Here is a 14,706-nt window from a genome sequence, read left to right as displayed (position 1 = left end):
CTGGTTCTTGCTGTGACGAGTGATTTTCAACTGAGGTCTGGACATCTGGTGGATTACGTCATGAGACCCCGGATCTCATGCCAACTTTGTGTTTCAGCAGGCGTCCTCTGACACGGCTCCAGTAGGTGAAGGGGATGCTGCCTGGTTACCCAGGTGGCAGTCCAGGTCCTTCACTCGCCTCCTCTGAGACACAGGGCTGGGCAGGACTCCTTGTTACTGCTGAGCTGGAGTGGGAGCTCAGGCTCCCCACCAGGTTTCCACCCACATCATCCTAACAAGGAGGGACACGTGGTGTCCTGCCACGTGGTGTCCTGCCACGTGGTGGTAAAAGTCCTTGTTCCTGCCACGTGGTGGTAAAAGTCCAGACTCTCCGTGTGGCCTCCACTGACACCATGGGAGGAGGGCGGGCTCACTCCTGCCCACTCTCTCCCCAAGGTGAGGGGGGATGAAAGTCCCTGCTCCCCACTCAGTTTTCTCTGATACCTCCTGGGGGCACCATGTCATAACCTGGCAAGGAAGGAAACCTAGGCTTCCCCACTTAGCTATATATGTATATTTTGGTTAATCCTCACCTGAGGATATTTTTTCCATTGGTTTTTTAGAGCAAATGGAAGGGAGGGGGACAGACTGAGAGAAACATCTATGTGAGAGAGACACATTGAAGGTTGCTTCCCACAAACATCCCGACTGAGCCCGGGGATCGAGCCTGCAACCAAGGTACATGCCATTGACTGGAATTGAACCTGCAAACCTTCAGTCCAAAGGCTGACCCTCCAACCACTGAGCCAAACCGGCCCCCACTGACTTCTGTTGCTAGGGGTGGGGGTGGGGCTGCTGTTTTATTTGTGGGGTTTGGCTGGAATAGGGTTGTTGTTGTCTAACTGTTTTCTGTCTTGCCGGGCTGTCCATTTTCTGGTCCATTGGCCAGAGAGAGCAGGCTTTTCTTCGGGAATTTTTTGTATATGTTGGTGTTGCTGGGTTGCCAGCTTCTCCAGCCTGGCTACATAGGCAAAAAGAAAGAAAGAAATCCTGGAACTCAATGCCCTGGCATTTCTTTGGTCCTGAGGTCCTTAGCCAGTCTGCCTTCATCTCTGCACCTTACAGAGTCTTTTAAGTTTGTTTTACATGCAAACTTTCAAGGTTTTGGTTGTACTGAGTGGGTATGTCTACTCCATCCTCCCGGAAGGGGAATTCTTCATCTCTCAGAAGAAAGCAAGCTGAGGAAAACATCTGATTAATTTTGCTACGATTAAAGCAAACATCCCTGACTTGTGGGCACTAGTTGCTCTTTTGCCAACATTGCAGCCCATCGTGTATCATTATTAATCATGTCCATTAATAATGCCTTTTCTGATTCATCTTTGTTCCCATCCTTATTTCCCAGGGCTCAGCATGGTGTCTGGCACAAAGATATCCAAGTTTTAATAATAATAACTACTGTTTATTAATTGCATATTATGTGCTGGGCATTTCAAATAAATATTTTGAATTTGTCAGAAAAACTCTACGAGGTAGATATTATTATTCCTATTTTACAAATGAGGAGTGTGAGGCTCAGAGAGGTTAAGGAAGGGAAACCAGACTGAGAGGGATTAGCCAGCCAAAGCCACCCAGATGTGGCAGAGGTGTGAAGGCAGGCTTGCCCCAATTCACTGCTATGGCTCCTCAGACCTCACCGTTCTTTTTTGATGATCTACAACAACTATGCCCAGGCCAGCCAGCTGCCCGAGTGGGCCAGAGGCTAGGGCCCCCACACCATTGCTTCTAAAAAAAGAGAATGTAGTCCGGGAATGCTACCTGCTATTGAAGAGTTCACCACCAGGAGAGGAAACCATACAGGGCAAAGGCGTGCATTCTAGAATGTCTAGTAATTCTGGAGAGGTGATTACAAAGTAAGAAGGCAGGTTCTAGGGCCAGGATTCCTGAGTTCAAATCCTCATCAGGCCACTTAACTCACTATGTGACTTTGGGCAATTTACTCGATTGCTCTGTGTCTCAGATTGCTCATCATTAAATGGGGACAATGATAGCAGTCCCCTACACCACAGGGTGGTGGTGAGGATTAAATGAATTGGGACACATACAGCACTCAGACCAGGGCCTGGCGCATAGGGAGTGCTCAGCACATGTTGGCTACGTATAAAAGGAAGAACATTAGAAGATGAATCAGATTTGGCTCTGCAAACAAGAGCATCCAGTCAAATGAGGGGCGGTGCCTGGGCCTCAGAGTGGCCGTTAATAACTGAGCCTGACTGTGGGGAGGGGCCTTAGAGAGGGGCATGGGGACTTCATTGCAGAGGAGACACTTGGTCCGAGTCTTGCAGGTGTGTAGAGGTAGCCGTGGGCTGGTAGAAAGCAGAAACCTAGAAGAGGCACTGGCTGGAGTGGAGCCCCAGAGACTGGAGCCTTAGGTATGAGTCTGGGATAAGGAGTCTTGCAAGAGGGGAGAGAAAGGAAGGAGGTCTGGAGGGGGGAGACCACTGTTCGCTGGGAGACCTGCCCCAGTGAGCAAGTGAAAGAGACAATTCTTTCCAGCTTTTCAGGACTTAGTCACTTCCCACCCCCACCAAGGGTGGGAACTCTTTCTCCTGCCTGGGGGGGATGTCAGACTTCTCCGTGGGCAGCTGAGCAGCCCTGGGGGATTTTCATGGCCCCTGAGACATCCAGCCAGCTGGGGATCTCATTTCCATAAGCATCAAGGTGCTCTTTTTCCACTGTTAATAAAAGATGTGTTCAGCTGACACCTGAGTGGGGATGAGGCTCTGTTGGAGTGACAGATGGTTGTGCTGCTCTGACTAACAGAGGAAGAACCCGGCCCTGAGGGAGAAGGAAGCAGAGACTCAGACAAACAAGAACCACTGCCCGGAGCAGTACCTACAGCCCAAATCATAGCCATTTAATCCAACATATTAAAAATTCACAATTCCTATATGTAACCAATATAAAATATTAATCACTTATTTCACATTCTTTTTGTATTGTCTTCAAATCCGGTGTTCATCTTGCTCCATGCATGATGATTTAAATTTAAATAAATTAATATTAAAAAATGCAGTTTCTCAGTCATACTGATGGGGAAAATAAGACATTTTGGGGGGGCTTTTTTTGGTCGCCTGGTATTCTGTAACAGCACTAACTGCTTTTCAAGTGCTCAGGAGCCACAGGTGGCTACTTTGTTAGAGCATTTCCACCCCAGAAGGTTCTGTGGGCCAGCCCTGGCCTGGAGGCACCCCAGGGAGCCATGTTCCTGCAGCTGCGTGGGAGACAATGTAATAATTTGCAGGACAGTGAGTAAGCTCTGCCAGGGCCCTTGTAAGGGCCTGTAAGGGTTTGTGCAGTCAGCATCTTTACTATGCCTGCTGGAGGCAAGCAGAGTTAAAATAAAACTGCCAAATTGTTCTACATAATAGACGGGGAGGCAGTTGACTTGAGCCATGAAGAAACTGAGGTGTGAAAGAAAGCAACCAAAGAACTTGTATGCATGTATGTATGACCCATGGACTCAGACAATGGGGTGGTGAGGGCCTGAGGTGGGGGACAGGGGTGGGCTGGAAGGGGTTGGTGGGGGGGGGGGGGGAAGGGACATATGTAATACTTTCAACAATAAAGATTTAAAAAAAGAAAGAAACTTAGGTGTGAGAGGAGCCGGGGAAAATGTCTCTATAGTTTCTGCCCCAGCCCTGTGGCAGAAACATGGAAGAAAGACTTACGGGAAATGGTAAGTATGGATGAGAGTTTTTTAGTAGAAAACCAGAAGTTAGGCAATGTGACTCCTGTTCTTATCTCAAAACTGCAGTAGACACTCAAGAATCATAAAGTGCTGGTGTGCCAGCCGTCATATGGACACCGGAGAAGTGGCTGAGTTGAAAACGGGACTTAGGAGTGTGTGTTCATGGAGCATCGTCGAAAGCTTGGCCCTGTGTTAGGCATTCGGGACACGTGAGTAGCTGAGACAGGCCCCCTCCTGCTCTCTCTCCGCAGTGTGAGTGTGCTACCCATGGAGGGGTTCTGGGTGCTTAAAACCCGAGAGGTCTGAGTCTGTTGAGATGGGGGGCGGGGGGTCGCAGAAAGCCCCCCCAAAGAAGGCGTGTCTATGTTGGGCTGCGAGGGAAGCACAGAAGCCACCAGAAGGGGTGGGTGTGAGACAGAAGGGGCAGCCAGGCACTGGAAGGGTGGGGTGCAGGCAGGAGCACCAGGATTCTGTCTCTCTGGCCTGGCCCAGCTCCTTGCTGGCCAAACAGCAGAGTCGCAGTCAACAGTCCCGGCTCACGCTGGTCTTGGCTGTAAGGGCAACTCCCCTGTCCCTCAGCACTGTGCTCATGCTGGGGACAGAGGGGGCCAAGGAGAGTGGGAGGGTGAATCCCCTTCCTGTGAAACCCCCTTGGGGCAGAGAGGAGGAAGGGCCTTGGAGCCCATCAGGAGGAGCGGAGCTTTTGGACGGTGAGAGGCCCTGGCCGACCATCTGCTCACCTGAGCTCCGTAAGCTTCTTCGCCATGGGCCAGGGCTTGTTGCGCATGTGGGTGATGAGCTTCTTCTTCTCTTCCACCTGCTCCAGGATCCTGGCCAGTTCCTCCTCAGACAGAGACTCCCCAGCAGAGGCGCTGGAGGCCAAGGAGGGTGATCTGGAGGAGAGCCAGGGTAGAGCAGAGTGAAAAGGAGGCGTGTGTGGGATCAGAGGAGCCCATAGTCAGACAGGTGGGCTGTGCACCAGACACTCGCAGCTCTGACCACCCTAGCAGGCCTGCGCCTGCTCAGAACCCCTCAGTGACTCCCGCCTCCTGTAGAAGAGGCCTGCAGCTCTGTCCTGTAGCTCAAGGCACTGGGAGGAAGGCCTCCCCAAATTCTACTTCTCCGAGTCCTCCCCACATACCAGACTCTAGCACCGTGCTGTCCAATAGAAATACAATGTGTGCCACATACTGTAATTTTAAATTTGTTAGTAGCCCCATTAAAGTGCTAAAAGGAAATGGGTAAAATTAACTTTTAATAATGCCTTTCATTTAATCCAATATATTAAAAATTATAATTTCAATATGTAATCAATATAAAAATTATTAATGAGATATTTTCCATTCTTTTTGTATTGTCTTCAAAGTTTGGTGTTCGTTTTGCGCTCACAGTGCCTGTCAATTCAGACATTAAATTTTCATTAAACATATCAGATCTGTATTTGAATTTCATAAAATTTATAATTGAAAAAAGTAGATTCATGTACCTCAATTTTTTGAGACATACTTAAAAGTTTCCCAACAAATGAAGCAAGTAGCAGAATGTCATTTTCTTTTGACATTTGCATCTGCATCGACAAAAGTTTGTCTTTTTTAAAGAAATGCTTTGGCTTTAAAGTAAAATTGATTTCAAAACTACATCTGTCTGTCCAAGTTAAGTACATTTACTAACTCTTGGGTCAGCTCTATATTAGCATCCAATTAAAATTAAATTGAATGGGACATTCAGTCCCTTGGTCACACTAGCCACATTCCCAGTGCCCAGCATGGGGCTGGCTGCTGTTGTATGGATGACACTGCTGCAGAGAGCTTTCCGCTGGGCACCCTGTCGTGTGATGACCCTCAGCCTCTCATGGACAGGACTATGTGCTCAGCTGCCACAGAATCCAGATTCTTGTGTGTGCTCCTCACCGCCTCCTTCTGTCATAAGAACAGTGATGCGCAGCTGAGTTTGATTTAATCTGATCAACTTGGTTTAATTGGATCAGAAGGTCACAGTTCGATTCCTAGTCAGGGCACATGTCCAAGTTGTGGGCTTGATCTCCCAGTAGGGGGCATGCAGGATGCAGCCAATCAATGATTCTCTCCCTCTCCCTATCTCTCTTAAATAAATAAATAAATATATATATATATATACATATATATATGTGTATATATATATATATATTTATAGATATATATATATCCCCTACTAGTCTGTGGGGAACAAAGCTGAGGCTTTTTCATCTCTCTGTGCCCTGCCATGGGCATGGATGGGTCCTGGTCTGTACCCCTTACTTTGCATCTGCCATCCAGACACTGGTGGTCCGTTTAGGATGGTGCAACTTCCCTCTAAAGTTTGGAACACTCCAAGGCCCATTGACAGTGCATTCAAGTTCTCTTTAAGTTGTTAAGGGCACTACTCATCCTTTACCCGCTTAGCTCATGTCCAGGGACAACCAGACAGTAGACAAAAGCCCTAACAGCCAAGGAGGGCTGACATGGGTGACAGGAGGAATCAGTGGCCGGTTTGAGGGCCTGAGTTCCATCTCTGTAAAGGTGGAAAGGCACCATGGACAATGACTGGGGGTGTGGGTGAAGAGGGTTTGTTGGAAACTGGGGGAAGGAGTGTCAACTTCACCATAATTCTAATACCTCCACTGTTTCAAAAGCCTCCCGCCCATTACCAACAGGGATTCTTCAAACATCTTGAGAAGTGAACAATGCAAAAAGGGGAGGCGAAGAGAGGGAGCTGTCCATTCAAAATTGGGAGCAAAACATGGAACTCAAGTTTTGACTTGTCAATTCTGTAAGCTGGTTCTGTTCATCAACCCACGTGTGCTAGCGCTAATGAACAAAGGAAACAAAACAGATGAAGCAAACCCCAAATCCTCGAACTTCAGAGCTGGTGGAACCCTTGAAGGTCTTGTAGATCAATGCTGTGTTTCACAGAAGAGGACACAGGTCCAGATCAGGGAAATGGTGTACTTAAAGGCCTCCTATGAGTCCTAAATCCAATTTTGTTCATTTCTGTCAGCTCCTCTGCAAGAGCTGTGGCGAGTCACCTGCTGGAATCGGGAGACTTGGAGTCTTGTCCTACCCTGCAGCCTCCCCTCCCCACTCGGAGCTTCCACTTGCTCTGGTGTGAGATGAGGTGTTGAGTGGCGCGTGCCCAGTGACCACTCCACCTGGATGGCCATGATTCCCCCCAGGTTCTGCCCCAGATTCGGAGAGGTGGGCAGAGGCAAGTAGAAGCAGGAGAAGAGAGCAGGGGCAGCCTGTTTGTAAAGGGGGGGGGGGTCCTCATCAGGAGAGGGAGAAAGATCAGCAGAAGAGGGAAAGCACGACTAAAAACACACCTGAATCAGTCACAACACACCTGCGTTTCTTCAGTTGCTTCCACATCTCCTTCTTCGGCACCTCCTTTTCCTTCTTTGGGGATGCTCTCTGCTCCTTAAGGGAAGCCTTCCCATTCTTCTTCTTCCTCCCCTCTCGGGTCCTCCGGGCTGTGCTCCGCTTCTGTTTCCCCAGCTCTTCTCGGTGTCTCTTGTGCTCTACTTGCTTCCTTTGGGGGGAGTCTGGCCTTGGGCTGCCCTTGGCCCACTCCTGGCCAGCAGGGCCTCCGCACCTGCCTGTCACACCCTCTGCTTTGGGGGCCGGCTTCCTGGAGGGTCTCCTCCCAGACCTGTCACCTGCAGGGGCAGGAAAGAGACAGGTCCCAGCTGTGAGAAATCAGATGTTCAAGATGCTTCTTGGAGCTTGGTAGCTCCAAAGGCCTCTTTTGGAGCCTCTGGTCTTGGGTGAAAATTGATGTCTCCCTCCTTTGACCAGCTGGCACTTCTACACACTCCTGCCTATCCTCAGGCGGAGGTCCAGGCACATGCCTTTCTTCTTTCTCGGTGTGCAGTCCCTTGGACTCAGAGCAGAATCATCTCCTGACTCCCAGGGTCAAGGCCAAGCCTGGGCCTCTGTTTGGTAAGGCTGGATCACTGAGACAGGAAGGACCCAGCTGGCTTCATTCGCCAGGGCTTTTGCCCCTCATGTGCCCCTGCCTGGCATGAAGGAAAGGATAGGAGGTGAGAGCAGCAGGCCACAGGTTCAGTCAGGAGGCAGAGGGAGAGGGGAAATGTGGGCGAGAGCCTTTGTTCTAGTTCCAGAGGGAAGGAATGGATGAGGTAGAGTAAGCAGGGTTAGGGATGGCTGGTTTGAATAATCTCAAAAAGACCCAGAATAGCCTACATAATAGTGAAGGAGGAGAACAAAATTGGTCAACAGACATTATCTAACATCAAGGTTTACTATGAAGCTATAATAAGACAGTGTGGTGTTAGTGCAAGAATAGACAAATACACTAACAGAGCAGAATAGAGAGCCAGCAAAAGACTCACATAAATGTAGCCAACTGAGCTTTGACAAAGGCAGTTCAATGGAGATAGTATGTTTCACCAGATGGTGCTGGAAAACTGGACATTGCATCACATGCAAAATAATAATAATAATAATAATAATAATAATAATAATAATGCAGACACAGATCTTATACCTTTCACAAAAATTAACTCAAAATGGATCATAGATCTAAATGTAAAATGCAACAGATAAAACTCCCCAAAGATAACAGAAGGGGATACCTAGGTGATCTTGGGTTTTGCAATGACATTTTGAATCCTAAAGCATGATGGATAAGTTAAAAGAAAAAATGGACAAGCTGGACTTCATTAAAATTAAAAAGTTCTGCTCTGCAAAATCACTGTTAAAAAATGAAAAACAACACAACAACAAAATAAAAATATAAAAAAGAAAGAAAATGAAAAGACAAGTCACAGGCTGGAAGGAAACATTTGCAAAACGCATATCTGAAAAGAATTGGTATCTAAAGTCTACAAAGGCCTATTAAAACTCCACAATAAGAAAATAGCTCAATTTAAAAATGTGCAATGGATCTCAACAGGTACCTCTCCAAAGAAATACACAGATGGCAGATAGGTATAAAAAAGAAGCCAACATCATATGTCTTCAGGGAACTATGAATTAAACCAAGAATGACTTGTTAGATGACTAACAACATGAATTGCTAGTGAGGATGTGGAGTAACAGGAACTCTCATTTATTGCTAGCAGGAATGCAAAATGTTACAGCCGCTTTGGAAAACAATTTGGCAGTCTCTTACAATGCTAAACACAGGTTTCCCCTAGAATTCAGCAGTCACACTTGTAGGGGTTTATCCAAATGAACTGAAAACTTAGGTCCACATAAAAACCTGCACACAAATGTTTACAGCAGCTTTACGTATAATTGCCAAAAACTGGAGGCAAACAAGACGTCCTTTAATAAGCGAATGGAAAGGTAAACTGTGGTGCATCTAGACAACAGAATATTATTCAGTGATCAAATGAGCTATGGAGCCCTGAAAAGACATAGAGGGACCGACCTTAAATGCATATTCTTTTTTTTATATATATATATTTTATTTATTTATTTTTTTACAGAGAGGAAGGGAGAGGGATAGAGAGTTAGAAACATCAATGAAAGAGAAACATCCATCAGTTGCCTCCTGCACACCCCCTACTGGGGATGTGCCCGCAACCAAGGTACACGCCCTTGACCAGAATGGAACCTGGGACCCTTCAGTCCGCAGGCTGACACTCTATCCGCTGAGCCAAACCGGTTAGGGCTAAATGCATATTCTTAAGTGAAAGAAGACAGTCTGAAAAGGCTATGAACTATTTGACCCCAACTATGTGACGTCTGGGAAAGGCAAAACTATAGAGACAGTGCCCTGGCTGGTGTGGCTCAGCTGGTTGGAGCATCATCCCACACACCAAAAGGTGGCAGGTTTGTGGGTTCGATTCCCGTTAGGGCGCATACCCAGGTTGTGGGTATCTCCGATGGGAGTACATACGGGAGGCAACTGATCGATGTTTCTTTCTCACATGGATGTTTTTTTTCTCTCTCCCTTTCTCTCTTCCGTCCTCTCTCAAATCAATAAGAAAAAAGCATGTCCTTGGGTGAGGATTTAAAAAATATTTTTAAAAACACCCATGGAGACAATAAAAAGATCAGTGGTTGCCAGGAGTGGAGGGGGAGGGGAGAAGGGATGCTAGGTGGAGCACAGAGCATCTTTTTCAGGGTGTACTAGTCTGTGTGATGTTGTAATGGTGGATGCATGGCATTATGCATTTGTCAAAATTTGTACAGACAACACAAAGAGTGACTCCTAATGTAAACTGTGGACTTTAGCTAATAATAAGGTATTAATATTGCTTCATCAGTTGTAACAAATGCACCACACTGATGCAAGATGCTAAAAATAGGGGAATCTGGGTGGCGGGGGAGGGGGGGGGCGGGAAGGAAAGAAGATTGTATATGGGGGCTCTTTCTGTTTTCTCTGCACCTTTTCTGTGCATCTGGAACTGATCCGCTCAGGCTGAAGAGTGACCACAAGGTGAGAGTGAGAACTGAGACCATGTACCCCATGCTCAGCCTGGACACAGAGCCCAAACTACACGTTAGTGTCTATATGAAGATGACTTTGTGCTATGCCTGTCTTCATTAGCATGGCTGTATTTTTCCAGGAATTTCCTGCCCAGGCAAATGGCTCATTACAGGATTTTCCCACAGATCCATCACCTCTTCAATGAAATGCATCACAGACAATTTGCACCCTTAGATTCTTTGAAAGCTTTGCCTCAAAATCCCAGCCTTGCTACTTATTGTGGACTGGTCTATCATAATTCTTACCCAATCCCAAACAAGCCCCCACTTTGAAAGACCTGCCTTGAATCAAATTTTCAATTCTCAATAAATTCTGACTTCCCCGCCCCGCTGAGACAGTGCCAAAGCTTGCCTGTAAGCAACACATCAGCTTTGTCTTATCAACAGGCTGTGTTCTTCATACTTAGGGAGCCAGCTTTTGACAATAAATTAGATCAACGTATTTTGCTTTTAAAAAGGAGAAATAAATGGTGTACTAAAGAAAGAGGCCATGGAAATAGAGAGTCATGAATTATAATTGGGAGGGTTGAAAACGCCTCTCAAAGAACTGATGTTTATGCTGAATCTTGAAGGATGAACAGGACTTTGCCAAGAGAAGAAAGGGGTAGAGACAGAGAGGGGGTGGTGGTCAACGGTGGAGGGATTGTGAGCCGAGGAAATGGGGGATTGAGGGCCCTGGTGGAAATGCCAAGGGGTCTGGGCATGGGTTACCGAGGCAGAGCTGAGTCTCGGGTAAGATCCCGTGCTGGCGCGGGGACTGTGGAGAGTAGGGTTACTCAGAAAACAGTACATGCCCATGGGCAGTTGGATTGAAATCCGAAGGGTGAGGGTGTGATACTGGAGTGTGTTTTGCAGGTCGTGGCCTGCATCAATGGGTCATGCTAGCAGCACTGAAGAGGCTGTCGGGCGGGGACACTGGCTCCCAGTCACTGCAGGGCAGGCCCTGTGAGCATGTTTGTTTCACTTGCTGTGAAGGCAGGAAGAGGCATCAAGCAGGACAACAATCCCCATTGGGACGTGGTTCCCAATTGCTGCAGTCGCTTCAGGGACCTATGAGATCGCTGGTGTAAATAAACACATTGGAAAACACTGAGTGCTATTTACAGACTCGAAGACAGGAAACACATGGTGTGTGTGGCAGGCAGCTCTCTTCGCCCAGTCCTGCCCTAACCGTGTCTTCTCCTTCTCACCTCCTGGGGGAAAAGGGTTTGGGGTAAGACAACGTAAAGAAAGATAATTTGGTCATAATAATAATTCATCCACATTAGGAAGCTGGTCAGGATCAGCCAGTTGAGAGATGGGTTGTCTTGTAGATGCTCTCCTCTTGGAGGAGAGATGGAGCCAGAAACAAATCCTCTCCCTCCAAAGACATGAGAGGAGGGTGAGACTGTGCCTGTCGCCGCAGCTGCGACCCCAGGAGAGCCCTAGCACTGAGCCGGGTGGAGGGGAGCCAGGTGGGTGCAGAAGGGGAAGGACTGTGGAGAACCAGACCCAAGCATCCAGCAGACAAGGAGTGGAGCTGGCCCTCCCTCACCCGGCCACAGCGAGGCACACTTTCTCATGCTCGCTCTCATGTCTCTGCAGGGAGCTATGGGCTGGATGGGGTGGCAGGTGGGGTAGGGAGGAGGGACAGTGACCAAGGGGCAGCTGGAGTGTTGAGATGCCAGTGGTGCCTTCACACCGGCTCCCTCCTGCCCAGAGCCCGGGCTCCCCTGCCCATCCCCTTGTCACGGAGCTGCCTCACCAAGGACTCAGGCCCCAGGCAGTGGGGGACAATGGGTGACAAGAGGGAAGAACTTGGCAGAGGAGACAGAGGAGGTGGACCTTGGAGCCAGCTCCCCCACATACTGTGCACCAGGGTGGGGGCCAGAACAAGTCCCTTCCCTTCAAAATGGGGTGGGGAGAGCTCTCCCACCCCCCAAAACCATTGCTCCCCAAGATTCTGCTTCCTCACCTGCAAGGGGGGCCCTGACTGGGATGCGAGGAGGAGAAAATGGCATCGCATCCACAGCACGTCTCATGGTATGAAGTGAAGGACGGCCACCCTGTGGGCAGGGCTTCTGTCCTCCTAATGGCAGGGGAGGGTCTTCTCTCCAGCCTATGAGGTCCTCAGAGCAGGCCACTCCCTCTGGGCAAGCCCTCGTGGCTCACATTCTGGATGAGAAGAGGATGAGCACCCACTACTGCTGGGATTTGTGGAGGTTAAGAGTGTGCGACTGGAGTCTGTGCCTGGGTGTGAGTCCTGACGCCACCCTACCCGCAGGCTGGTGAGTGCTCACTGCTTCCCAAGACTCATCTCAAAGTGTCACAACTCTGGGCGTCTTCCTGACTCCTGGGGCTGCGGGCAGGCCCTCCCTGTGCAGCATCCGCCCCCTCTCCAGTTAAGCCTTCTGCTTGGGGAGTTCCTCACAAAGACAGGGAGGAAGGAAGGGAGGAAGGAGGATGGAATTGATGGCGGCTGGGCTGCCAGCCTGAGTGTGCACTGCAGGCTCCCGGGAACGAATCACCACCTCACCTGTGCCTGGAGAGCCGCTCCTAGACCTTCCTCTCGCTCCACCTCCTGCTGTAAGAGATGGACAGGTGAATGGATGGCCTCTGGACAGGCCCCCTCCCTGGGCCACCCCCATTTCACTGTGGGAACCCTCCGCCGGTTCACAGCTGCCTCAGCCCAGAACCCGCTCCCATTCCTAGTATTTTACTAACAAGCTCTGGGACCCCCAGTCTTGACATTTCTCCGACACCCTGGAAAAACCATGAGGTCAGAACATCCCCACAGCTCCCTGCCCCAGGCAGACAGACAGACAGACTGCCAAGGAAAGGCAACTCTGACCAAGACAGCAGGAGACTGAAAGACCGCGGAGGGCTCTGCCGGCCTCTGCTGCTCGCTCTGCACTCAGCGCGCTAGCACGGGTGCTGTGCATGGCACTCTGCACCTGTCATTTAAAATCCCTCCGACAGTCCTGGAGGGACGGTGGCTGCCTTCATGTCCCCGCTGAGGCAGGGAGGGTCGGATAACCAGCCTGAGGTTGCTCAGCATGCAGGCGGCAGGCCCTGGACTCAAACCAGGTCCCTGTGTCTTGAAAGATCCTTTCTGCCTCCCTGTCCCCTGCGGCTTCCCAGGAGCCCTGGGGGCGGGCCCCGCAGGGATGAGGACAGACTCACCTTCCTCCCCCAGGCCCTGGGGCCGGTGGCTCATGGTCAGCAGGGCTGGCTGGGCCCCCACTCGGCTCAGGGGGCTTGCAGGTCCACACACACCTGTAGCCTGGGATGGTTTCCTGTCCTCATGGCGGCTGACCTCCCTCCCTAGGCCCAAGGGCAGCCAGGGCTCTGCGGCTTGATTGGGATTGAATGTGGAGGTAGGTGAGGTGTGGGAGAGAGGCAGGAAGGAGCGGAGCCCTTCAATCCGGCCACACACTCTTCAGTTCAGGTTTCCCTGGAGAGAGACGGCGTGGCCTCACCTTTCAGGCATCACTTACAACAGAGGGGCCCGGAGCTGCTGCTCTTCTCCACTTGCACTTGCACGGGGCCAGCGGAGGTGTGGGGAGCACCCCAGGGCCCTTCCCTCTATCCCGTCCCTGGTTGGAACCAGGCACCAGGGAAGTTCTAGGACGTTTGTGAAAATGATCACCAGGGCTCTGTTTAAAACACGGATTCCCAGGACGCCCCTGGGCATTGGCATCAGGAAGTCAGGCAGGGCCCAGGACCCTGCACTCTGAATCCTGATGTAAGGAGTCCTGATGTAAGGAGTCCTGAGCCCACAGTGAACCGTTCCCACCCTGCTTCCTGCTCACCGATGGCAGCGCTGCCCACTGCTGCCCAGCTTCAAAGATGGCAGCTTTGGCTGCTTTGAAAACCATGACCAGAGCCTCAGAGTAGACTCCGGAGGAGGCTCACAGGCCCCGAAGGGCGGGGCTCCTAACGGGTGGTGCCTGGAACTGAGAGCCGTGGATGGAATCTTGTGGGTCTGGAAACATCACGTTTTTATTTTTCCTGTCCTCTAACTGAAATTTAGCATTTCCCTAAGAACGTGTGATTCTGTTCCCAGTAGAAGTCAGATTTTTCATAGCACATTAAGCTGTTGGGACTGCCTCAAAATATCACGTATGCTGATCGCTGCTTTGAAATTATGAGAGTCACAGACCCGCCACTAGATCTTCTGTTTAATTATTAGGAAGCACGTGTGTCATTATCTGACAGATTCTTAAAAACTATTTGATACCTATTTCAGGATCCTTGGTCTCCTTTGTAATCTCAGTATTTTATCTTCCGGATTTAAAATTAATGCTCTGACCAATGTCTAAGGCTCTCACCATAGGATTGACACAATAGGATTAAGAACCTGCCCCAAGGCAAGTCTCCGGTGGGTGTCGCAGACAGCCCCAGCCTCCAACCCTCGGGAGACCCTGGAGACCTTGGTGAAGGGCAGGGGCAAAGGAACCACCACATGTGACGGCCTCTGAAATGCACTCACAACCCTCCAGCTTTAAAACTTTTCTCTTTGTC

At 49.7% G+C, this 14,706-nt stretch overlaps 1 protein-coding gene and 1 long non-coding RNA gene across 2 annotated transcripts in view; one reads left to right on the top strand and one right to left on the bottom strand.

Annotated features, from left to right (window-relative positions):
- Positions 1–12,404, bottom strand: part of TMC2 (transmembrane channel like 2) — a 49,769-nt gene extending 37,365 nt beyond the window's left edge. The window contains exons 1-3 of the mRNA XM_036321748.1: positions 12,158–12,404; positions 7,088–7,400; positions 4,471–4,623 (exon numbers count right to left, since the gene is read on the bottom strand). Of these exons, the coding sequence (XP_036177641.1) occupies positions 4,471–4,623; positions 7,088–7,400; positions 12,158–12,224 (533 nt within the window). The 5' untranslated portion in view covers positions 12,225–12,404. The remainder of the gene's footprint in view (positions 1–4,470; positions 4,624–7,087; positions 7,401–12,157) is intronic.
- Positions 3,738–5,159, top strand: LOC118662830. The gene is made up of 2 exons (XR_004969904.1): positions 3,738–3,939; positions 4,557–5,159. It is a non-coding gene; the product is annotated as an uncharacterized LOC118662830 (long non-coding RNA).
- Positions 12,405–14,706: the final 2,302 nt, after the last annotated feature.

The sequence above is a fragment of the Myotis myotis genome, unplaced genomic scaffold, assembly GCF_014108235.1.
Source record: "Myotis myotis isolate mMyoMyo1 unplaced genomic scaffold, mMyoMyo1.p scaffold_m19_p_9, whole genome shotgun sequence".
Classification (NCBI taxonomy): Eukaryota; Metazoa; Chordata; class Mammalia; order Chiroptera; family Vespertilionidae; genus Myotis; species Myotis myotis.
This window is presented reverse-complemented; position numbering and strand designations above follow the sequence as displayed.